General features: G+C 37.7%; 1 protein-coding gene across 2 annotated transcripts in view; it reads right to left on the bottom strand.

The window, feature by feature from the left end:
- Window positions 1-25,199, bottom strand: part of SPON1 (spondin 1) — a 309,754-nt gene that overhangs the window by 205,238 nt on the left and 79,317 nt on the right. The window contains exon 2 of one of the 2 annotated variants that reach the window (XM_068685131.1): window positions 12,357-12,451. Coding sequence is in view for 1 of the 2 variants with exons in the window: in XM_068685130.1 (XP_068541231.1) it covers window position 8,372 (1 nt within the window). In the remaining variant the exon portion in view is untranslated. Of the gene's footprint in view, window positions 1-8,371; window positions 8,391-12,356; window positions 12,452-25,199 lie in introns of those variants that run through there. The other variant, XM_068685130.1, reaches the window with a different exon arrangement.

Genomic DNA, 25,199 nt, shown 5'->3' with positions numbered 1-25,199 from the left:
TGTTTGTGGAAGGACTGGTACTTGCATCTTGCTGCTTGGCCAAATCAGCAACAAAAACACAAGCTGCCTTCCTAAATCAGCACAGCTAACATGAACCTGGTTTTAGAGTATACTTATTAAAGACCAGGAGAGACACACTCAGACTATGGATTTCTGCCTTTGGAAATGCAAGAACAAACACCAAATGGGTGCCATATTGTTTTCTGTCCCCAAACCACTTTATTTATAGAAAAAAAAAATAACAATCCTTAAAATGCAAAGATAATTTTACTCCTCCATCTACATATGAGGTTTGCAGCCCTCAAATCCTCCTACCACCAACCCTCCAATTGCATCAATTAAGCCTCTACTCACATTCATTAGCAGTCAGTTGCATAGTCTGTATCTGATTTTATGCATTCCAGCAAACCTGAGCATATTCAGTACACTAAGTGAGTCCATGCTATTTGCTTAGCTTGATTATTTCAAAAGACTTCCATTGCTACTTCAAAAAAAATCTTGGCATACTCTTACTTCTTTTGATACATCACCAGACTTCTGATCTGCAGACACAACAGATCACGAGACTGATTTGATGTGAAAGATCTTGCAAGATTTACCATTAAATGTTGGGACTGGTCTGCTGGCCTGGAGGCACGCAGGAAGAAGTGTCAGGTAAAACAGACAGCCTCATCTTCTCTATGACTTCTCAATTAATCAGTGAATTCAGTCCGGATGCTCTAGTCATATAAACAGCATACAACACTTAGAAGTTTACTTCAAATTTTCAATACTTGGATCTCATCAAAGATAGGACCTAAGAGATTTCTTGGTCTTTGCAATTTAAACAGGAAAAATATCTCGAGGCAAGGCTCTTGCTTTCTTTTGGCCCTGACAGCCATAACTGAAATCTGAAATCAGAAGTGTACCAAAAAGAAAAAAAAAAAAAAAAAAAAACATTCTAAATAGTTCAAAAGCTTGAAAGTCAGATTATTCTCATAAGAATTTATAGAAAAATAATAGTAGAAGAACAAAAATGGAAAGAAAAAGGTATTTAGCACAAGAGGAAGCACCTATCGATGTCAGGGGAAGACTCTGGTTATTTTCCTATTCAAATGGCAAGGAACTAAAAAAGATTGTAAAAGCTAATGGTCCAGCTTTGATAGCATTTCAATGCCCTTCCCTGTAAAGTTTTTATTTGAGGCTCTTCTACAAATTCTCCTATATACCCTTGCCACCACAACACCAGCAAGACAGCACAGCTCCCAACATGATTGTGCTACTGCCCTGGCACCGTGCAATCGGTCCCCTCAGACCTATGGGAAATGCCACTACCAACAAAGTCTGAAGGCTCACAAGCAAAAGAAGACAAACAAGAATACTTGTGAAGAAGACACAATCTACATGTATGAACTCTCCAGTTATGTACATTTTCCTGCATCAGCTAAAAAACATGAAGTCATATTTACAAATTTTAATTTAAAAGTATATTTAAAATATTGAGTCCCACTCCACTTATTTATCTGCCTGTTCATGCTGCAGGTATGTGCACTGTCCCAGAAAAACACAGCAAGCCCCAAGGCATCTAACACCAAGAACCTTCATGAATCACTTTAAGAATTGCTACACTAACATCCAGATGTACACCATGATTTCAGCATCGCCTGCACAGAGCTCAGTAGGAGCATACTCACACTGAAAGCCTTTTTTCCTTTTCAGCCGCATAGCTTTGAAAAGACCTTCTAATTTTCAGCAGAACATGACAGCAGCTTGATAAAAGCCTCAAAAGAGTGGGAAATGGTTCAAAAGTTGAATTAACTAAAAGAGTTCATAAGATCTGCTGACATTTGCTTATAACTACTCATAGTCTCTGCTCGAGGGAGTCTCATTTACCTTTATGGTAAATAAAGCTGTTGCTAGCAGTAAGCAAGTCGATGCAGCAGCATCTTCCTTTTGTTCTGCAATATAGTTCTTTCCTTTTGAAATTTTATCTGCAGCTTCTCAGCAAGACAATAAATTTGCAACAGCGAATGAAGCCTAAAATAGTCAACAGAGCTGAAGGACTGGCATTTGAGGAAACGACTGAAGCACGTGTGTATATGGAGAATGAGTCCGTGGGAGCAGCCAGGCTGCGCTGCAGGTCCACCAGCACCTCTTAAGAAGCAGGGACATGGAAAGACTGTGGAGCCCATCACTTACGGCACGTGGCAAAGTCCTCCTGGGCAAAGCTCAAGACAACCTCCTCGTCCCCCAGCCCAATATTCACTGGCAGATACCTCAGGAAGCAGGGCAAGGAGGAACATACGTATTGGTACCACTCCAGCATCGCGCTCCCCAAACAAATTCTGGCTCAGAATTTTTTCAATTTTGACTCGTATGGATTTACCCAGTCACATCTTGAACTCCTGTTAAATTTAACAGCCACCACGCTCTGCGTACCAAATTTCCACGCTTTGATACCTGACAAGAAAGCATGAAAGAGCTATGGAACCAAATTGAGATTTATTTTTTTTTAATTAAAAGGGAAACAATGGTAGCAAGTTGTATTAGACTTTTTGCAAAGGAATACTGTGAACACCCTGCACAGTTTTACACTTTGACTGTAGAAAATAATAGGTAATAATGATGAAATAGCAGAGTCTTGGAAACAATTTGCAATTGTAGAATTCAGAGGGCTTTGCAGAAATCATGGGCATATTGTTGGGTACCATTGCTATAATGCTGCATTCGAAAAAAAAAAAAAATATTTATCCACTGTCTATGAGATACTAGATCAGTTATGCATACAGGTATTTTCCATCTTCTACTAATATTTTTTTACATTTTTGAACATCTTAGTTTTCTCATTGTCAAAACGTGTCTCTAAATAAGATAATAATGTCATCAAGGAATAAAAAATAAGACTGCAAAGGAGGTCCTGGTGGCATGTTAATGTTTACAAACCCACCAGCCTCTTCTGGTTCCTTTTGAAATCCATTTCTAGACTTTTATGTTTTCTGTGTGTTTAAAATGCCATATGAAAAATGGAAGTGAACAATGTCAACATTAAAATCCGGATGTGAAAGTCCATAAATTGGATTAAATTTCCATAAACCTTAATGAAAAGCAGAGTTCACAAAAAAATACATTATTGCTCTGATTTTCATTATGTAGCTCAGCAATGCAAATAATTAGGAGTCTGAGAGAGAAAAAAAAAAAGAAAAAAAAAAACAGTTGCTGTTCTTAAATATGCATCTACTGTTATGGCTTGTTAATGGGAAGAAGGCTGTTCTAGATCATAAACTACAAATCCCAAAGCTGTAAGGATGAAAACATAGAAGTAGAGGTATTACCAACCACTTGAACAGAGAAAGCTGTCACATATTGACTAGCGAAAGAAGTCGGGCTCTTTTAATACAGTGTTGGTTGCTGTGATCATATAAACTGGAAAAACGCAGTATCCAGGCTTTATGTCTTAAAACAATTTATTTGCATTTTAAACTGTGTAAGTGATGCCCAATTAGTTCAAAAGTACACAGAAGGAATGGCTGTCCTGGCAGTCTTGAATACTGTAGAAGAGCTACTGTGAAGGAAGTAATCAGAGCTACAGAAGTCACCACAGAAAAATCAACTGTAACATTCACATAAGAAAACACAACACAGAAACAAGAACCCCACAACTACTAATAGTATGAAAAAAAGTTGTAAGAAAGACAAACTATGAAGGAAGAAGGATGTTCAAAAAGACCCAAGATAATTAAAAATAAAAATAAAAAAAAAAAAAAGTGGAGGCTGGAATGAAAATGCTTGCATTTTGCCTGGAAAACACTTAAATAAAAACTGAGGGTAAACGTTCCATTAAACAAAGATGGAAATGTGCAAGAAAAATATAATATTTAGCCAGTAAGAAAGTCTTTGTACAAGATTGTCTGTTTCTCCTTTAATAAGCTAAGTATTAATGGCATTTTGCAGATGAACACAGAATTGCATAAAACCTACAGCAGAAAGGAACATAAATGCAAGCATAAGCACACAGCTAGTCCCTGAATCACATTTAGAAAACTGAAAAACAATTCAAAGGAAGTGCACAATCAGAAAGTTAGGAAAGTTAAACAGTAGAGAGAAAAAAATAATGGAAACTGATGGACACGTAGCTAAAAAGAAGCATTATTTAACCATATCACAGGGGGACACACGTATGAACCAGATGCACTACTAGACTATCTCAGAATGAAAACAAACTAAAATACACCGAAAATCATACAAACAACTTCAATTTTTCTGAAACGATGATTACGTTTTACATTTACTTGCTAAGGCATCTCAGCTAGAACCACACAGTTATTCAAATGTTTACATGAAGAAAAAAATATATTGACTGGCAGAAATAATTCATTAAAATTTCAAAATGTGTTTTGTTTTGCTCTTGTTACTTATTTAAATTAAAAAAGTTTTAAAACTTAGACAGCAGTCAAGCCACTTTTTCTGCCAATACTACAGATCCACTTCTGAATTATTAGCTGACAATATAACTATAATTTTGTTAGAACTGATCTGATCCACTGAAGAGCCTACAGTGGGATTTCAGATACAGCAGACCTTATCTTGCTCATCTCATGCTAGTTCTCCAAAATAATTTTTTATAACAATATACATAAGATGACCTAATTCGCGCATCTCTCTTAAATTGGAGTTTCGAATTCAGCTAACTTGGGCACAAAAAGAATAATCAGCAGAGATGAAAACACACACAAAAATGATAAAAGCAAATATCCACAAATTACATCCTACCACAAATAGGACGTAAGTAGTCATGTTAGTGCTCATTGCCACTTTGGAATTTTATGGTAAAACCAAACCACAATACTGTTTAAGAGATAAACATCATGTGTTTCCACAAACATATTCCACGTGCATGGAATAACTACATACTTACTTGGGCCAGTAAACAAAGCCATAAACTAGACAGCTTTCATCTTGCCTAAGTGAAAAGATAATTTGATACTAGAAAATAATCTCTATCAAACTTCCTGCTTATCGAATTCTCTATAATAAAGTTTATTTTTACATGTACTCCACGACAACATTCAGTTTACACATTTTACAGCAAATATACCTCTTATTATGCCGAATTATTCCAAATGAGTTAATACAAGCTTCGGCATTAATGTTTTCTCCTCCACCCTGCAACGATTTCATCCTCAATCTCTGTGAACTCCATTACATAAAATCTCATTCTTCTAATGGGCTGGCATTTATTTTTCATTACAACATCCCATCTAGATTTTATTCCACACAAACCGGCATTCCTGTTTAAGAAGTCTTCAGGCTTACAAGAGAAAGCCTTTCCAGTAACAGCCACTACCTTATTCACCTCACAACACTGCACAGAACATTGTAACTGCAAGTAAGAAGATTGATAAGCTTGGCAAAATTAAATAAAAAGCAAAATCAAAAATTCTGATGTCTGCTTATAATTATTAGAAAACACAAAATTACACGAGAGACACTGTGCATGTCCTGCCTGGGAAGCCACTGTTTCTGTTCTCCAGAAAATTAATATTCGAGTGAAAACAAATTCTAACAAAGTAGAGTGATATAGAAATAAAAAAAAAATCCCTAAAAAGGAAGACTTATTTTGAAGTAACCAACCACATTATCTCAAAAAATTCAAAAGAGCAAATATCTGGAAGCCCAAGTTCAGAAGTTTTCAAAACTTAAATTTCCTAGGAAAGTACAAGAGTCTTAGAAACATCAGAAAGCAACAAAAAAGTTTCAGAATAAAGAAGTCTCCCAGGAGGAGCGCAACAGAAAAAAATAAATGTTTGTTGAAACATGTTGGTGTTTGGTAACTTCATATTACACAGCTGATGCAGTACCCTGCATTATCAAGGTGGAACTAGGAGAAAACTTGGTAGTCGCTGTCAGGGCATTCCTACATAAGAAAACTAGGAACTCACAAGACCTTTTTGGCTTCATGGTGAAGAATAGAAAAATTCTGGTAATGTTCCAGCATGTTATGGAATGTCTACGTTCCACACAGTTTTTTTGTTTTAATGGTTTTTTAAACACCCTTTCATAGAATTGTTGTCATCCCCCCCAGCATGCAGGGCAGCTGCAGAACCTGATCAGTTCAACATTTGCTTTGGAGATCTTTCAGCTGATACCAACCTACCTCTGCTTCCAAAGTCGCAGAGCATGGCTGGATCTACTGCAAGTTAGCAAGAGCAAAATTAGAACAAAGACATAAAATCAGGGGGCAAGATGAGATATTGTCATTTTTGCACAAGACATTTATATGGGGAACGGTAATTACAAAAAGAGTGCACACAAGCATGTTTGCTAACTTAGACTTGGTGTTTGGACTTATTTTTACCTAAGGAACTGTTTATTTAAATCCATGTTTCTTTAGAATTCAAGTCTTTTTTTGTTGGATAGCATCTCTGATCTTCACCTGCACAAACAGTAAAGAATCTTTATGCTACCTTTGCAAGCTGAGCCACTCGGCAGCGTTCCTTTTCCTTCATGTAGATGAGCCAGTATTTCACCAATATATACATCTATACTTTGCTTGTTGGATGAGAGAGGTAGTTCTGTTTTCTGCCCAAATTTAATTACAAAATCATAGGTCTTTTAAGACGGGCTTTGAATACATTAGTATTTATAAGAAACAATAAATATGGGGGAATATGAATGAAGGTTTTGTTTTGTTGTTTAATGCTGAACATGATTTTGCTATTGTTCTGCAGTTGAATAGTTACCAACATTCACAATCCAAATCTTGGCATGAGCAAAGTCAACGGCTAGACTCCTGGTGGTTTCAATGGGACCAGGATCTGGTGCCCTAAAGCAACTGGCCTCTTCCCCACAATCCCCATGATAAATATGTCATTTATTATGTGGCATTAAAACTGAGTGGTATAATGCCTGTTCTCTGCATCGTTTTACTGCACGCAAACTGTAGCTTAACATCATATTATACCACAATTCACATCAAGTTTCCTGGGAAGAAGCTGCAATATGGAGAAAATAACACTTGACAGGGGTGGTAATTATTTTTACATCACAACCTACAGAATTACAGCAAGATTTGCCTTCTTTATGCTAAATAAGCAATTCTGTGAGAATGTAAGTGACATTGTAGCTAAAGGCACGGTCTTACTGAAATTTAACAACTCCCGCTGTTTTCAGAAAAGAACTAAAGAATCTTGTAAAAATCATTTATTTTAAGATGGCTTTTAAGATGGGTGGGAGAGAGACTGGGGAGAAAACTTACTTGCCTGCCTCATCTTTTAGAAACATGTCCAGACAAACACAAATGGAAGCGCCTTGACCAGCAAGAACTTTGCCTTTCTACAGATTAAGTATTGAACAAATACTGTTACTTTAGAAAAGTTTCTTTAGCTATAATTCACAGTTCTCTAGCTTTAAACAAACAAAAAGCTGTGTCTGCTCTGAGCTGAGTTTGTTCTAAGTTTCAGGTCTTCCAGATCTGTAGCAAATATTCTCAATTTCTAATAAAAACAAAACAAAACAAAAACCTCTATTGTATAAAGTTTGGATAAATCTTCTGTAATAGTTATATCAAACATAACACGTTAACGTTTTTAAACAACATTAACAAGTATGCAAAGGACTTCACTCTGGAAAGAGAGGAATGGAAGAGACAAGCAAAGAAAGAAAGAATAGAGCTGTGTAGAATACTAGCACAGATTTCCTCGCTAGCTTGGTTTGTTTTTTTGGTGGATGAGAATGAAATTCCTGGACTATACAATAATAATAATTAAAAAAAAAAAAAAAAAAAAAAAAACTTTCATTGATTTTCTGAACATGAAAAGATAAATTCTGCATGCCCCTAGCAAAGTTACTAACTTGCAACTACTCTACAGCTAATAGAGTGTTTTTATAGTTTGTTATATTACCTAGCAAGACAACAAATTGCTCTCACAGGATATTTGGTAAGGGGTTAGAGGATCAGAAAATGAACTGCACTTCACAAGCTGCTGAACAAGCTTTCCACCCCTCCCAAGTAAGGACAAAGAGCGAGAATTTGGAATAACCAAATATGCAAGGGATCTCACCACAGCCAGTACACGCTTTTCAGAATTTTTATCTTAAATAGCTGAAACAAATGAAAAAAATAAATAAACGAATAACTACATGCATACATGTACATAGTTCTGGATATGTGGTCAAAATGGATTTTCACCTAAGCATCCTGACTGAGCTCTTCAAGGATCAGCTTCTGATAAGCTTACCCTGGCTTTCAACGTGCCCTTTAGAACTCTCTAGGGAAAATATCTACCAGCTTCAAGAGCATGGAGACACCAGGATCAGTTCCACTGCAGTCAGAGTAACACGAAGAGCACTGAAATCAGGAATCTTATTATGTGCAATAAATCCAAATACTTACTATCACATCTCCGTCTTCATTCCCCATTAGCTGTGTACTGAGACCAAATTTTGAGGGCAGCACAAGCAGCAGCTGTGGGTCAAGCTGGAGTGGGGAGGTGCCTGGTGAGGCTGGTCAGTGCCAATTAAGCTAATTTGTGCCATCTTGCCTCCCCTCCCAGCCAGGTGTGTGCACCCACCTCTCACAGCCATGGAGAGGTGCTGCAGAGGGGTTTTGCTGGCAGGGGGTATTCCAGGGAATGCAGAGGCTCCAGACTGGGAAAGAGACATGGCATGGGAGATTTGGGGCAGGTCAGGGTTTAGGCTTCCCAAGAGGGGAGTCTGAGGAGGACGGGGGACCTTTAGGGCACCCTGAAGAGGCCCCATGATCTGGGCAGGCTGGACGGGAAGGCTCCCAGCTGTAGCCAATGAGCCCCATGGGGCAACACAGGTTGGGAGGGCAGAGCCTGCAGCCAGGTCCCCAGAGGGTCACGGGGTCAGTGCCCCAGGGATGTTGTTTTTGTCAGAGAAGTAGGGTCAATCACTTGGTTTAAGATTTTAATTTAAATTTTTGCCATAGAGCTTTGTTTTCCTGCTTCAGATATACTTCCAAGTAAACCACCCCAGGTTTCAGATTGCACAGGCAGATTGTCTCTAACAAGTGAATGAAGGAATACTTAAGCTTGAAAACGTTCAAATGAATCTGTCTGACGAAGACCAGGACACTAAAATGTCACACCCTTTGGAAAGGGTTACAACTCTCAACAAAGGCTTACATTTTTGTTGACCTGTTGCTTTTAATTTCATTTGTAACTGTGTACTATTCAGAGTGACATACTGGCATGGCAGCAGTTGCTCTAGACTGACACACTCCGAAATTAAAACTAGGAACAGGAAAGATCGAGAATGCTTTGATGTTTGCAGTTTAAAAAAAAAAAATAATAATCAGGCTTTGTTACCGTGAAATGGAGTAACACCTTGGAAACCCCACACTGCGCATCTCACCCAAATAAAACTTACTCATGTTTGTAGGAACAATGTTATGAATTCCCAATGAAGATAGCTTTCTTTCAAAAACAAAACAAAACAAAAAACACCAACAACATTCAAGTACAAATAAATGTTGCATGTCTTGGATTTTCAAACATTAAAGCACAGTATGTTCATTAGCAAACATCTGTTCTTATCATAACACATTAGAACAACTTTTACGGAAAACATTCTGTATGTTTAATTGTCAGCAGATGTAGCACGCTTAGAAATGTTTCTTGAAGTATGTAATTTCTGCAAAGGTGACTACTTAATTATTGTGTCTAGGTGCACCCCCTAACCAAGGCAGCACAAGCACCCACAGAGGGGGATTTGTTGTCACACCTCTTCAGCATGTATTGCACAAGCACATGCAAAATCCACAGAATTAGCCTAAGCAGAAATCCAAGCCGCTTTAAATTCCTTGGAAAGCTTCCTTTAAAGCTAAAAATGCACATTTCACTACCTGAACATTTTTTAATTTTTGCTGTCATTAACTTTTGCCTTTTGGTCTCTGTATTTGCCTAGAATATTCTGGGTTGATAATGATTCAGAATTACTAAACTGCACAGTCATCTATCCAAATGGAGTCATGACAAAGAAAAAGTGCTCGTTTCAGTCCAGGATCATCTGGAAAAACATTCCCAATTTGGACTGCAGGTTGACTACACAAGCAGTAAATCATACACGGTGGATTCGAAGCCAAACAAGACAGCCACCTAACACGTACAGCTGGATTTTTCCTGTTTTGAAAGGCTGGTACTTTGGAAAGACGGATGGGAGCCTGGAGACAAGACTGAGGAGCTAAAAAATGAGAGAGGAGGGAATAGTCCCAACAAATGGGATGGCCAGAACTTAGAGGTTTCCTAATACAACACAAATAGGATGGTTTTGCATGTACTTCTTGATTGTTCCTCACTGTCTTTTCTGTGCATTTTTGCACTTTGACAATGTCTAAAATGTGGCTGCTTTATGAAGTCTTTTGCAAAGCCTGTATGCCCTGAATTTCAGGCTTTTCAAGACAGTGATGACCTAGAGGGTTCAAATCTCCTGGAGAACTCTGGGGAGCATGAAAAAGAACTTGTTTCAGATTTCAGAAATTTGGGCAGAGAAGTACTTTTTTCAGAAAGGAAGGCTAGGTTAGAAGGCAGAAACCTTGGCATTATACCTCAGAGCACACGCTTTGAGATATAGTTGATTTTTTCTACAGCAAATGGGTCTGGGTAGTAAAGGCTGGCTATAGTTCTGCAGCTGAGGGAATACACATCCATAAGGTTTCTAACACAGCCTACAACAAGCTACAGAACAGATTTGGTCCTTGTGGACAGTCAGCCATAGCTCATCTTAAATGACAAACCCCTATATACAGCTCTTGCAGAGAAGGGAAAGAAAATGAATTTATTTTCCTTCTTGGTCATCACCAAAACAGCTGTTCAATGAGTTCTGGTCTACTCGCCTACAAGCCCCAAATCATAGTTTCTCCTGCAAAAGTTTTCCTGCATCAATGAAGATGGACAAAAAATAACAAAAAACAACACAACACTTGCATCCTCGCTTGAATTTTCAGATACAGGACTTATCAAGTTACACTTTCAACAGTAAATATACTTGACATTTAGTTGCTGAAATAAAGTAAATATGGGACCCAATTGTGTCATTTTTATGGAGTAGAACTACATGTTCGAGCATATATCAAAAGTGAAATTCATTTAACTAAACAGAAAAGAATAATCCAAAACTGACAAGGGATACGAAAAAAAGGTTGATACAAAACGTTTCAAAGATTCCTGACTGGGTATCCCTAAGGAGTAGAAGCCGTTAGACCATCAAAGAGCATTATCATTCTACCTACAGAGACTCTTTGTGTAAGACATTAAAGTTACACTGCTGAGACTTCACTGTCCATTAGAATCATTTTGATATTCTTACGTTGTTTCCCCTATGATATTACACCCTTTGTACTTGCTCATTAAGTCCCAATACTTGTTTATCAAAAACATGTCAAGCCAACGACAAATCTGGAGTTCAAATTTAGACAATGCATATGATCAAGGAAAAAAAACTCATTGAATTCTCTCTCCTGGTGTGAACTCATTACTGTGTATTTACATAATGTTGTTTTCAAAGCCAGTGAAATGACATTCTGTTATTGAACCTCAATGGTTTTTCTGCATAAAATCCAGCAATTACCCTTATCAGGTAAATCAAGTACCCAGCAAGTGAGACGATCTAAGCTCGATCAGTATGATAAAAACTTTCAATGTCTTCATAAAGGTCTCTGCCTCCATTCTTAAATGCTTTTTTGATAGCAGAAGCATCTTGTTCATAACACACTCAAATACTTTTTTTTATATATTCAAATGAGTTTTCTTGCAATTTCACAGCTGTTAAGCTTCAAGTTATTCAGAGCCTCGTGTCACAGTTCATCACCCCTCTAGAACCTATGATATCAAGTGTAAATTTAAAGTTTACTTTCTTTGCTGCGAGTAATGATTCCCCAGAAAATGAGCAGAATTCATTATGTGCTTTTATTCCACAGAGAAACACCTTTTGAAAGAATCTCATTCCAGACATGTGAACAGAACTTGCAATCAAGTACTTAGAGCTTTACACAAAATGCAATGAAACCTAAAATCTACTGAAAAAAAAATAAATCCTTCTTGTGCTTCAGGGAAAGGTGTGGGAGCCATTCAGTTTGTATTAATTGTAAATGCAATTTAAATTCAGTATGTGCTTCACAAACATGGGCCACATCATGGTCATAGAAATAATATGACCTAAGTATCTGATGAATTGTCAGAAGCAAGGAATCCCCGATAATTCACTCAATACATCCCAGAGAAAGAAATAGCATGTATCTTGGCAGACAACGCAATGCAGAAAGCATCAAGTTAGCCTCAACCTCCCTCTTCCCACATGTCTATGTCTGCACATTCCCACTCTGGAGCTGCCCCAAGTCCCTTCACTGCTGGACTCACCCTGGAATTCTCGAAGCGCCACAGGGGGATTCAGTGCCTGCGATGAAGCCAGACCAAAGGGGACCAACGAGGCAGGCTCTGATCTTCCACCATTCCTGTAGAAAAGATCAGATTAATATTTTCATAAAACAAGTCTGCAGGAGGTCAGAACACAAGCTGATTGAAACAGTTCATGTTGTTGGGAGAAGGGAAAGCTTATCCATGTTTTCCCAGCTGTGGTCTAAGGAAAGATACTGCTTCTGTGCATCAAAACTTTACCTGCTATCCTTAAACCACTATGGCTACAATGTTCTACTACTAAAAAACATTCAGCAATAATAAATTAATAAATAGCTTTTCAAATCAGTTTGTACTTGTAGTATCATTCAGGAACTTCCATAATTTTGACCTATTCTAACCAGTCCTGGCAAATATCTCAGTTAAAAACAAACAAACAAAAACCAAATCTAATCCAAACATCCAAACTCAGTAGTATTTATTCCAGAATGAGCCTGCCAGTCAAAACAATCCTGGTGCAAAGGCAGAGTCTAAGGTCATTTTAGAAACTGCTTTAGCTGTTACAAATACCTTACTTGCAACTAGCAAGTGGAAGGACAATGAAATTGTCTGGAGATATAATGCATATATCTTCATTACTATTCCCACTAGAAAATAAAAGCAAAATTTCAGTAGGAAAAAGAATCTGCTTCTTTGTCTTTGTTATATCGGTATGCAGTCTATTAAGACAATAAATTCAGAGTTCTCACTAAGCTATTCTTAAACTGCATGAGTCTTCCTGGGCTACATCTACAAAGAAATGAACTTAAGTTTGCCCCTTTTGATTTCTCACTTTCCTTTTTAGATGAGTTTTTCAAACTGAAAATTCAGGGCTAACAGCTATTGATTTCTATGGGCAAATGAAACCATCTGGGACTTGAGCAATTTTTTGTATGCATTACCAGAAGACTAACTCATTTTATTTATATGTAAATGAAGAAAAAATAAAACACGCGTAGAAAAGAGAAAATCTGGGGGTTGCGTTCACTTTGTCCGCTTGGAGAAATGCTTTCATCCAGGTTGTGTTCAATTCACAGTGTAGTCTATATGCACCCTGTGTTAACATGGTAAAGTCATTTTATTGCCCTTTCATTCTTCTCCTCATCTGAGAAACAAGGATATAATTATCTACAGTGGAATTCTAATCTTGGCTGGGGTGATAAGAATCAATTATTAACCCAGTGACAGATTCAGATAAAAAAATAAAAGGAAAAATAAATTTAAATGAGACGCGAGAGTCGGCTTTAACACGTATTACTGTCCCCAAATCCCACCTCCTTAAAGACAACACATGCACTTGTGTTATGCATATATTTCAGTGATTTGATGATTTATGTACTAGTCTTCCCTTTGAGATTTCGTAATCACTCCAAACTGAACCTAAAATCTCTCCTACGTATACATTAGATTGCCCTAAATTCTCCAGGAGAATAAACTAAGAGCACTTGGATTTGATTTCCTTGTTTGGAATTAGCTTCAACATTTGCAAACACTCGGGTGTTTGCAGAAACTCCTTTTGATGGAGACTTAGATGGCGATCAGATTTCTGAGACTTCACAGGAATAGCTTGTCTTTCCTACTGAATGAATTATGAACAACGAAGCTGATGTGATACACAAACAGAATTAACAAGTTGACATACACAACATAGATGTTAATAACTTAAAAAATTCTGCTTCGTACCCCATGCAGTGTGTGCACTTCTGCCCCACCGAATTTAACTATTCGACCACTGAATATCTCCCTCCCCCTCAAGTAATTGCTGCTTTTGCCGTAAGGCTGCATCCTGAAGTCAGGGCAATTTCCATGCTTAGAAGCCTAAAGAAGTCAGAGCTATTTTGTTATATGCCAACTTTTAGAAGGGGAAATTGCTTACATATAAACACTCATGAGCAAGCCATGCAATGAACTATTAGAATTAAGTTACATTCAATATAATGTCTTACTGCAGGAAAAGAATTAATCTTGTATTCAAAATGATTACAGAGAACCTGGAATACTTTGTTGAGGAAGCCAAGTTTTCAAAAGCCTTTGCAATCAGCTTTGTAACAACAACAACAACAAAAAAGGAATTCACACCTGTGCTTCTTTGATGATAGCTGCTCAAAATAACTAAATAAACAAAGCTGTGCATGTCAAGTCAGATCATCTGCTTTAAACACAATTTCTAAAATAAATTTGGCTTCCATTATAAGGCTTGTTAACTGATATGCATTATTATCTCATTTAATTCATCATTTATTGTCATTTTCTCTTGCTGGCAGTCTGGGGGGGTGTCTGACTATAAAGTTCTCAGTACACACTGGTGTGATTTTCTTTCTTCCTCTTCCTTTCTTCTATCTTTTTTTGAAGTTCAGTAGCTCTGATAATTCTTCCCCCTACACATTGCTGTCAGCTACTATATACCCAGGTCCCTCCAAGATTCTTACTCTCTGCAGGAATTTCCACATGGTGGGCAAACAGAAGCTCATAAAATTCATGTTTCAAGCTCACAGGAAGCTGGGAGGCTCTGGGAAGAGCATTGCAGAGCCTGGGTTATCATACCCCGAGCTCTTCAAGTTTTGGCTCTGTGCCCACCTTTTCAAACGTTGACCATGCAGGTGTCCCAGCAGAGCATCAGAGCATTATTCTTCCCTTCTCACTCTTCTAAATTCACTCTGAATGATGCAAGCTTCCCCTTGGACCACCTCCTTTCAGCATGGGCTTCACCTCTCTTGCTGTCACCCACCTTGAAGACACCTTCCATAACTATTTGCTCACCAGAAGTGGTTCCTTGTCTCTGTCAGCCATCTGCTGCCTGCTCCTCCCTCCCGATAAGTTTGTGGCATTTCATAGTTCACGTGCTCTATTTTTTTAAGAAACTCTTTTGCCCCAATATCTTATCTATCAACAACTGAACATCGCTTTTCCACAGGATCTGCTGCTTTTGCTGTTAGCATCTTTGCTGCAGTTCCTGTTGTCCAGCTGCTTCTCAATTTTAGACATCTGCTCTTTTTTGTTTCTCTCTTAATTGTGGCTGAGCAGCTATCTATTTCTTTTAAACTAACCTCCACAGTCATAAACTCCCATCCAAAACTGCCTCTTCAAATGTAACCCCAAGTATCCTGCAAAGGATCTTTCAAGTTTCTTCCAGAGGTAAATTGACTAAATGTATCAGCTGTTTCCTCCTCTCCCCTTCTGATCCCTTTCTTCTCCCATTTTTTCTTCTCTCATACAACACACAGAAAGATTCCTCATCTGCTCTCCTCTTCTAATTCTTCCACTTGCTTCTGATATAAGCTCTTATTTTGGATTTCCCCTCCACCCACTTTTGTCTTAGGAAGCCAGGCTCTGTTCTGTCTGCACAGAACAACGTAATGCCTGGCCCGGGATTAGATGCCATTACAGCTATCAAAATAGTCTCTCACAACTATTAGCTTTCTTTAGAAGAAAAACCTTTATTTTCTCTGAAACAGAGAAGGGATGAATCAAAACAACTGTCATGTTTTGTTAATGTGTTAATGTCTAAAAATGATCCTTTGAATTAATCTGCGATGGCGTGGAAAAATAATGCATTAAAAAGTGTGCTACCAATAAATATCTTAATCTACCTTTAAAAAATAAAAAACTATTTAAGAAGCAATCAAATGCACTTGATGTGAAAAACAGCAGGACTACTGGCTGAGCTCTAATGATCTGGACCATTTAGAGACCATCATTAAGGTTGCTCAAGGTTGCTTTCACAACTTATCTATGACACAACCAGAACCATCGCACAGCAAGACAGCCAAAACTGTTTTGTCTTGCAGACTCACCCTGAATCACCTTAAAGGTCTGTTCTGTCTCCTTTGGATATATTTGCTATACAACCAGTAAATTCCAGCATACATCAATTCACATATTTCGCTGTTATGAAATACCCAAGATACAGAGGTGGCTCTGTAAGCATTTTGCAAATCAAAAATATTTTTTTTTCCCCTCAAAAATCTTGATTTACGGTATTAAATAGCTACCATAATAGGAAAAAAAAAATCATAGTTTCAAAATAGCCATCTCCACCTGACTAAAAGTCCAGCTACGATCCAGGAAAAGAAAATTTAAATATACAACATGAAAAGTGACTAATTGTGTTGTGGTAAAAACAAACGACCCAACTTTCTCTCACAGAACACGTGCTTTTTGAATGCAAAAATTAACTGCGTTATCATTTAATATGCTAAGTGTCCTCACCAACTTTAGCATCACCTACAGTTTCTTTCAGCACTCTTACAAAGCCCACACCAACCCTGACCAAAATGTAATTAGCATCTTGTACCCCACACCTCCATCTTCCTCAGGCAGTATGTTCAGGATGTTCCGTGCAGGCTATGGAACTGAAAGTAGCGTTTTATTTCCGAGAGGAAAGCCATTCTCGGCACCCTTCCTGAGCACCTGGCATCATATTTACCCCACCAGAAGTCACCAGCTGATGGACATGCAGGTGCTTGTCTTTGCCTCAAGGCAAAGATCACTCAACTGTTTTTGCTTGCTCGTTGTCATGTAAACTTGCACCTCTATGCAATGACAAATAACATTTGTAAAGCTTTACCTACCACTGCATCTCAGACACTTAAAATGACTGTATGGATGCAATTCATTTTAATGATTGGTTCTGTTCTCTCAGACTTGCAACATATTATTCAGTAAATTAACTTCGCCTCTCTCCTTTGAAAAGAAAGCCATGAAAAGCCTTTCACATCACAGAATATGAAATTGATTACTTTCCTTTGACTGCTGTATTTCCATGAGGTGCTGTTTTGACCCTGTCATACAGCTTACTAATTAAAAGATACTCCTAGGAGCACAAAATATTAAAATACGTAGGAGAACAGGTCTACAAGAAAGCATACGAAACAGAGTAGTTCTGTTGGAAAGGCCCTAAAAAGGTCACCAAGTCCAACTGCCTGACCACTTCAGGGCTAACCAAAAATTCAAGCACATTACTGAGGGCATTATCCAAGCGTCTCCTGCACACTGGCAGGCTGGGGGCATCAAACACCAGCTGTAACAACCACGAGCTCCCTCAGTACTCGGGGGTGAATCCCATCAGGCCCCACTGAGCTGATACAACTGGTCCCTTGCAATTTTGGACCTGGCAATTCAGTGACCACAGATAGAAAAGCACTGCTTCTCAAGGCACAGTCCTCCAGCCCAGAGAACTAGGCAACTGAAGATCTACCATTAAGAGCTCAGGCAACAAAAGGCATTAAATGCGTCCACGTTTTCCTCATCCCTACTGGTTAAATGACCATCTTCATCAGTTACCAATCCAATGTTTTTCTTAGAAAACATTTCCTTTTCTCTTGTTGTTGACACACTGGAGCATTACGCATTTGTCAAAACTGAGAGGAAATACTACCAATTCTCACAATTTGCCCCTCAATTTAATACATCAAAATAATTTCATTCCTCTGGCATCAAAATACTTAGCTCATGTATGAACAATGGAAACTATTCATATGTACAGTTCTGGAGGTATCAGAGCCTCTGAACATGATTGAATAAGCACGCTATAATTACAAACTTTTCTTTTTTTTTCTAGTCATGTCATTACTATGACCAGATTTATTACACAATTAGGACTGCATAACTTGACATGTAACAACATATATTATAAACATTGTTTCAGAAATCACTTACTGTATAATCATGGAAACTGAATTATTTTAACTTTATTATTTAAACTCATTGTTGTGTACGATGTAATCACTAGGATAGTCTGAGAGGTAAGTGGAAAAATTAAAATGTGAAAAAACATTCAAAGATAGCTGACAGATATTCTTCCCAAGGTACTGCATGCAGCCAACCAGCAGGAACAGTCAACGTTTGCCTATCCTGCAGTTGAACCGTGTGCGTTAGCCAAAGATGAGGTTTTATGTCTGCTTTCTTTCTCTTTAAGCACATTGGTGAACTTGAGCTGTTTTGAAAACTACTCGATTCTGTTTCAAAAATTGAACTCAAGAAGCATTCAGCTTTTGGCCCCTTTTAATCAACCTTCACAGGACCTCGAGGCAGCTCAGACAAAGCTACTATTTGCGACACCCTGTACCTCAGACTCAAGACCTACCATGCATAGCAAAACAGATCCCATTTGTCAGCAATACTCAAAACCACAGAGATAACCAGCTCTGTACTTGCCATGGACAATTTTTCATGTAACTTGGTGATAAGAATTAACCAGCTGGTTTATGCGACCGATCGAACATTCTGCAGGAAGGTTACTGCTCTGTGGTATCGTGATCTCAAAGGAGTTGAGGGTAAAAGGGGAATCATTCTCAAAATGCTTTTCTATTTCTATAAATAAATGCTTTCAGACAATTTCAATAAAATGTACACTGATTGTTTCCTATGACAATCATTTTCTGTTACGATATATATACACGTGAAAAATTCCAGCAGCAGCAAAAGCATTTTTAGATATGGTCACTGATAAGCATCAGATAATTAACCTGCCTTATAATACAGATGACAAATTGGGGGGGGAAGCAGAAGCAACTTTAAACTGTTGTCAACAACATCTAAACTCTTAATGCTAGTTTTGTCCTCACCAAAATTAACCAGAATGAGAGTACAGTACAGCATTCAAATTCTTAGCAAAAAGAGAGAGCCTTCTTTTAGTGCTGGGCTTCTGCAATGCTCAGGTAGATTCTGTGCATTCTGCTGCAGATGTTAACACGCTTGTCCACCTGAAAGTTAGCCATTCACTTTCAATGTCTTTAATTGCAAGAGTGCACTAAAGCAGCGCTCCTCTAGGGAGGGAGAAGAGTGTCTTCTGGCTCTCTCATACTGGCTCCAGATGATTTTATTCCATTTTTCTGTATTTATTGTTATAAAGAGGTTGGATAATTGCATTAAGATGACAGCTGACATTTTCTGTGTAGGAATTTCTGAATGATGTTAGGCCAGTTAACAGAGGACAGGATCAGGAAGACCAAATGTTTACCTACAATGAAAAAAGTCAAGCCTATATATGTTACCATTCTTTCTAAAGCAGCAGAAGAAATTCAGTCCAAAAATAAAAATAAAGAAAGAGGAGAGACCACACAGGCTCCCACAGTGAGCACCACTGAGGGTGGCTGCCTTCCATTCTGTCATCTTAAAACACTCACTGTGCTCTGTATGGTGTAGTACGCTGGTAATTTCAGGAAGTTTTAGAGATCCAGTACTCACTTTCATACATCAAGTTATTGAAAAATAACTTGATCAGCACTTGCTATTTCTCATTGAGCTGTACACTTCAAATGCAGAAAAACAAACAAACAAACATGTAAACTCATACATGGCATCTCCTGCAGGTAACTGTTTAGTTAAATATTCACAACTTCTATTCAGCTACTTAGGTTATGCAGCAGGCAGCAACACTCCTTCTATGCTGTGTTATAAGTAGTAAAGCTATAGTACTTTCCTCTTTTGTCTACCCCATAAACTATCTGTAGAGAGCTTCAAGAATTCGAGTTAAAGCCAGTTTTTGGACCTTTACACATGGTAAAACTGTGTCTGATCATGGGGATAAATAAAAGCTTGTGCCTTCTGTAACACAGCCATAGGCACAAATATCAGTGAGGCTACCTAGCTTAGCAGCAGGGAAAGCGAAGGCCTGCAGCACAAAACAAGAAGCCTGAAATCAAAAATGTGCTCATCAGCTCTGGTCTGTATTCTGCTCTTGCTGGGAGCTGTCAGGCTGGCATGGGCTATCCTGTTTGACACACTATATAGTTCAAGCACGAGTCACATGTAGAAACCAGATTTTTTTTTTTTAAACTTGGAATTATAAAAAATGTTTGTGACCTGGAATGTAATTTAAATACCTTCTTTGCTTGGTTTTCAGAATTTACAGGATGGTCATTTACTAAAGTATGGTTGCCAAAAGCCCAAAATAGGATAACCGAGATAGAGATTTACAGTTCAGTTTTTGTGGGTTTTTTTGTTGTTGTTGTTGTTGGTTGGTTGTGCGTTGTTGCAGTGTTTGTTTGTTTGTTTGTTGGGGGGGGAGGAGGGTTGTTTCTGTTTCATTCCTAGCCTAATTTCAGGTTCTCTTCTTAGCAAAGTCTTAGAGCTGTGTATTTCCACGCAAAAGCAGCTACCTTGAAGATGGGCGGTTGGGATAGCCTACACCAAAAGGAAATCATGTACAACAGCATGTTTTTGCTCTTAGATTTCTTCCAAATCACCATGGTCAGCACTGTGAACTGTGTTCAAGTGAACAGCACTGTGACAAAGCATATTGTGCTCAAGTCCCTGCAAATCTTCCTTGCCAAGGACAAGCGACTTCAGTCAAAAACTTAAAACAACTCTTTCCTCAAGTAAACCCAGACCAAATATGTTTTCCTCTTCTCAAGACTAAGAAAAATTACGTTACATTCACAATGACTGTTTTTCCATGTGTGTCCTGCATCAGCATATTCACATCCTATCCAACACTAGAAACAGAATTACCTTAATGCGTGTAACAGAACAACAGCATCTGCCAAATTCAGGAATGGAGAAAAAAAGAGCTAAAGACTTAAGATTGACATCTAATTCTCCTAATAAGAGGATTGAAGGAGGTAATTTGGTTAAACTTCAGATTATAAAACTAAATAAAATCCCCAAGGCTTCTGAAAAGATGAAAATATACACTGAATTGTGATACCACTAAAGATTCAGAGTTATTTAAGAATGGATAGCCAAGTTACACCGAAAGAGTTACAGTATTTGCATCAGTTTGAGCCTTGACTCCCATTTCTACTCCTGGAGGATGGTTAGCAGTGCCTTGGAAAACTCATGTTACTTCCCAAAACATAATTCCGCTATCTGCCCTTTAACTTCAAGGGAAAAAAAATCAGTAAAAGTTTTCCGAGATTTTAAATTAAGTACAACATACTATGAGCTTTGATGTAATTTTGCACTTTTACACTGCACATGTAATTATTTGTCTCTTAATTCTATTCTTAAATAGGGGTTTGGAAGATCCAGTCTACGAAATGTGTTTTGTCAAGATAACAAGTAGAATGCCCCTGGGAAGATATGGGCACATTTATCGGCTCTATTTATGGCTCTGAAGAATGTTCCATTCCTGTATGGTGTGCTGTCCTAGAGAACTTGAAATGCCAAATAAACAAGGTTGCCAGAATCTTATTTTAACAATTTTAAAATGTTTTAGAACAGGAATAACATTCAATGTTTTACATGATATGAACAAGCATTAAGAAAATTTACAAAGCCAGGATGTTCAAGTCTATGGATATAAACAGCACTGTACGAATTCAAAACGTTTAGCATTAATAAAGGAAACTCAGGAAAGAAAAGGAGATGGGGTTGGTCAGAGTATGGGGCAAAAGTTTCTTCAATTACATTATACAATTTGTGAGTAATGAAATGGTAAATCTTTTTTTTTTTTTTTTTTTTTTTACTTGGTGTTATACTTAAATCAAGTTATAATTCAGTTTTACTGTAATCGCTCTGACTACTTGCTTCTTTGTTCTCCCTCTCCTTGCCTCCAGTCTTACTCCTGCAATCTCTTTCAACTCAATTCTTCTGATGTACAGGCGGCGTAGGGTCAGGTATCTCCAAATTACTTACACATATAAGCCTTGAGAAATTCAGGGTTCAGATAAGGACAAACATATGAAACTTGAAAGTTCAAGGTTTTATTTCACAGCTGGTCTACCACGCAATGACAACTTCAAACACTTAAAAAGTAGAATCATGCATTTATAGACCACCAGCAAAACTTCAGAAACCTACACAGACCTGCAATCAAGTGCACATACTGCTGAAAAGCTTGGCCAAATAAGAAGCAAACAGTGAAAGACACTTTTTTCATTCTTAAGCCATTTTCCACGTGTTTTTTTTTTCTTCCACATAGCCAGTATCCAGAATTTACTCAGGGGCACTTTACCTTTTGTCACAATAGCCATTGGCAATTATGGCTGATGAACATTTCCAGAGTGATGACAGAGCATGGCTATATGATAATATAAGACCACTCCTACATGCACTGGCCTGAGGTATCCCAAATATGAGATGACAGGGAACAGCAGACACATACCACTAATACATTATGTTGGTCTGTGTCAGTGGGAAAAATGTGACAGCTTAGGAATTGTTCTCAAGTTACACAAAAACAGGAAATATTCTCCTTTCTCATTTTACTAATGAGAAAGTCTGCATGTACTTACTGTGTTACACAGAAGTATCAGCCACATGCAAACTCATTTTATATGCTTTAAAACATTCACATCTTCTTCATATCTCTTTGAGACAAAGGGCCCAGGTACAAAGACTGTGTTGTAACTGGAATCCAAATCCAGATTTACCAATGTAAGTCCATCATCACTATAACAAAGCAGCCATCAGAGGTTATTTAAAATTTCCATGCAGAACTGAGGACTGGGAAGTATGCAAGAAAGCATTTAGATTACATGGCAATCAAAGTGCCTAACCTACTCCCCCAAAATATCTGCATATCACACTTCCAAGCCCTGCTACTTTGATTTCAGAAAGCTGGAAAATAATCACCTCTACGCACTGCTCTTTTAAATCACTTGATCTGCTAAGAAAATAAGATACTGTCTGTCATTACTTTGGAATTTCTCACTAGAGATTGTTGTACTGAATATTTCAGAGGATTTTCTAAAATTTCATCACTAGAGTGTTTCTATTAATGATACACTCAGCAAAAGAAGCCCGCTTTTCTCATCAGTTGTCATAGACTGCTGCCTAAGCTAATTATTTTAAAGCATGCATAGTTATGCTCCAAACATGAAACTTTAATGGAATGAAATATAAAATCAACTGGCAGCCACAATGTTATAAAATATGCCCAGTAGTAAAGAATATAGACAAAAGGATCTTTTTCATGTTTTCCTATTTACCACCTTCAACTTGCATGAAAGACCTATAAGCCTCTTGCTGCCTTTCTAAGATTAATGTTAGTTTAAGGAAGATCAATGATTCCTCAGCCACCAGCTAAGGGAAAAAATCTTTCATTTTTATATCCCGCTTGCCAGTTTGTCACAGGTAAGAGTGAGTATGTATTTGGGTCTGATAGGCTCATAAATAAAGCAAATAGTGACTAGAGCAATATAGTTGGAACTGCTAAAAATGTTTTATTTTTATTCCTGCTTCTTCCCTCATTCCAACCTCCAAAGTACCTCCATAGGATCTATAAATTTCAAGCAGAAGATGTGCAAGGCCTCCCGTAGGAAGACGTCTTTCAGTTGTCATCCCATGACAAGGATTAACCTAGTACACAGCTTCCCAAGTTCTTTTGGGGGATTTCAGCAGGGCTAGTATTTTTTTTTTACAGTTTGTCTTTTAAGAGGTTAACATATTTAGTTTGCCTGGCTCTTCCTAACATAATGAGCAACTTTTTCATTTGTTGCAGAGTGGTATCGTAGACAACCTATAGACTTACTTTTAACTAATACTTCAGACTAATTACACCCAAAGTATTGTTTCCTAATTACTGAAAGTCTGATGTGTCATAGCAGGCAACAAACTATAAAAGTAACCAAGAAGAAATGTAAAAAAGTAAAGTTTCTTATTCATAAAACCAGTCACCAAGAGCAAGATGAAACACAAGAGAAGAAAGAAAGAAAAATGTTTAAAAAGATATGGATGTCTAGTGACAGCTGTCATTCATTGCTGGTAATGCTGAACAGGACAATTTTTCAGACAAGTGAGATGGAGATTAGACAGCTATTTGAAGGGAGGGAAGAAACAAATGATTAGACAGGTCCCAGTGTCTTTTATTTGACTAATTACACGTTGAAAAATGCACGTGTGCTCTCTATGCTATGTTTTAGTATTGAGTAAAAAGTTTAGATGTTACATTTTGAAAAACGTTGTTTTTTTTTTGCAGAGATTCCCCCCTAAAGAAAAAAAAAAAAAAAAAAAAAGCACCAGAAAGGGATCCATTTTCTACCAATAAAAAAGTCAAATAAAAGTCAAATTTTTGACTAAAGTCACTTTAAAAAAATTATATCTCAATTCCAGAGAAGCTGATAGCAGTCCTCTATTAGATTATTGTCTACTTTCACAAATCTGTACTACTACATTTCTAAATTTTCTTATCAATCCTGCTTGGCCATAATGACAGCATCAATTGTAGTCCTGCAGAACTTTTTGCTAAGCTTTAATCGTGTGTTCCACAGCTTCTATATATCACAGGATGCAACTGGGCAAAACGTTATAGCACCATGTGCCTGTATAATTTTATTTCAATTTGAAACCCCCCCAAAAACATACATGGGTCCTTTTAATGCTACAGAACGCCAATATAGCAGACATAATTAGATTGTTTGTAACAGCCAAATATCATGCAGGAAAATTCATTAAGGCACTGCATTGTTCTTGCACTTCTGACTAACTGATCCCCAACTAAGTCTTTTGAGGCCAGCCAAGGAATAAAGGTTCTGACTATGTATTCTTGAAATCTATGGCAACCATTACAAACATACACTTGAGAAGCAACTGGAAAAGAGAGGCAATTACATTTTAGTTGCTATTCTAACTCAGTTCCAACAGCAGAAAAACACTAGAAATCAATGCTTAAAAGATACACTTCTCAAAAGATTCTGCAGCCTAAGCTCAGTCCAAATGAAACGTACCAACCAATTCCTTAACAAGACTGGAAAACTATGGATTCTCTTTCCCATGGCCCATTGTACAGGCAATGCCTTTTCATGGGATTTCTACGGTTTCCGTGCTTCATTTCCACGTCTCACTTACTGGAAATCATCAAATGCGCGTTGCTGTACCCGAAATGAAAAAATGGGATTCCTGATCTTGAGCAAATATAATCCT

This window comes from Anas acuta, chromosome 5 (assembly GCF_963932015.1).
Source record: "Anas acuta chromosome 5, bAnaAcu1.1, whole genome shotgun sequence".
Lineage (NCBI taxonomy): Eukaryota > Metazoa > Chordata > Aves > Anseriformes > Anatidae > Anas > Anas acuta.
This window is presented reverse-complemented; position numbering and strand designations above follow the sequence as displayed.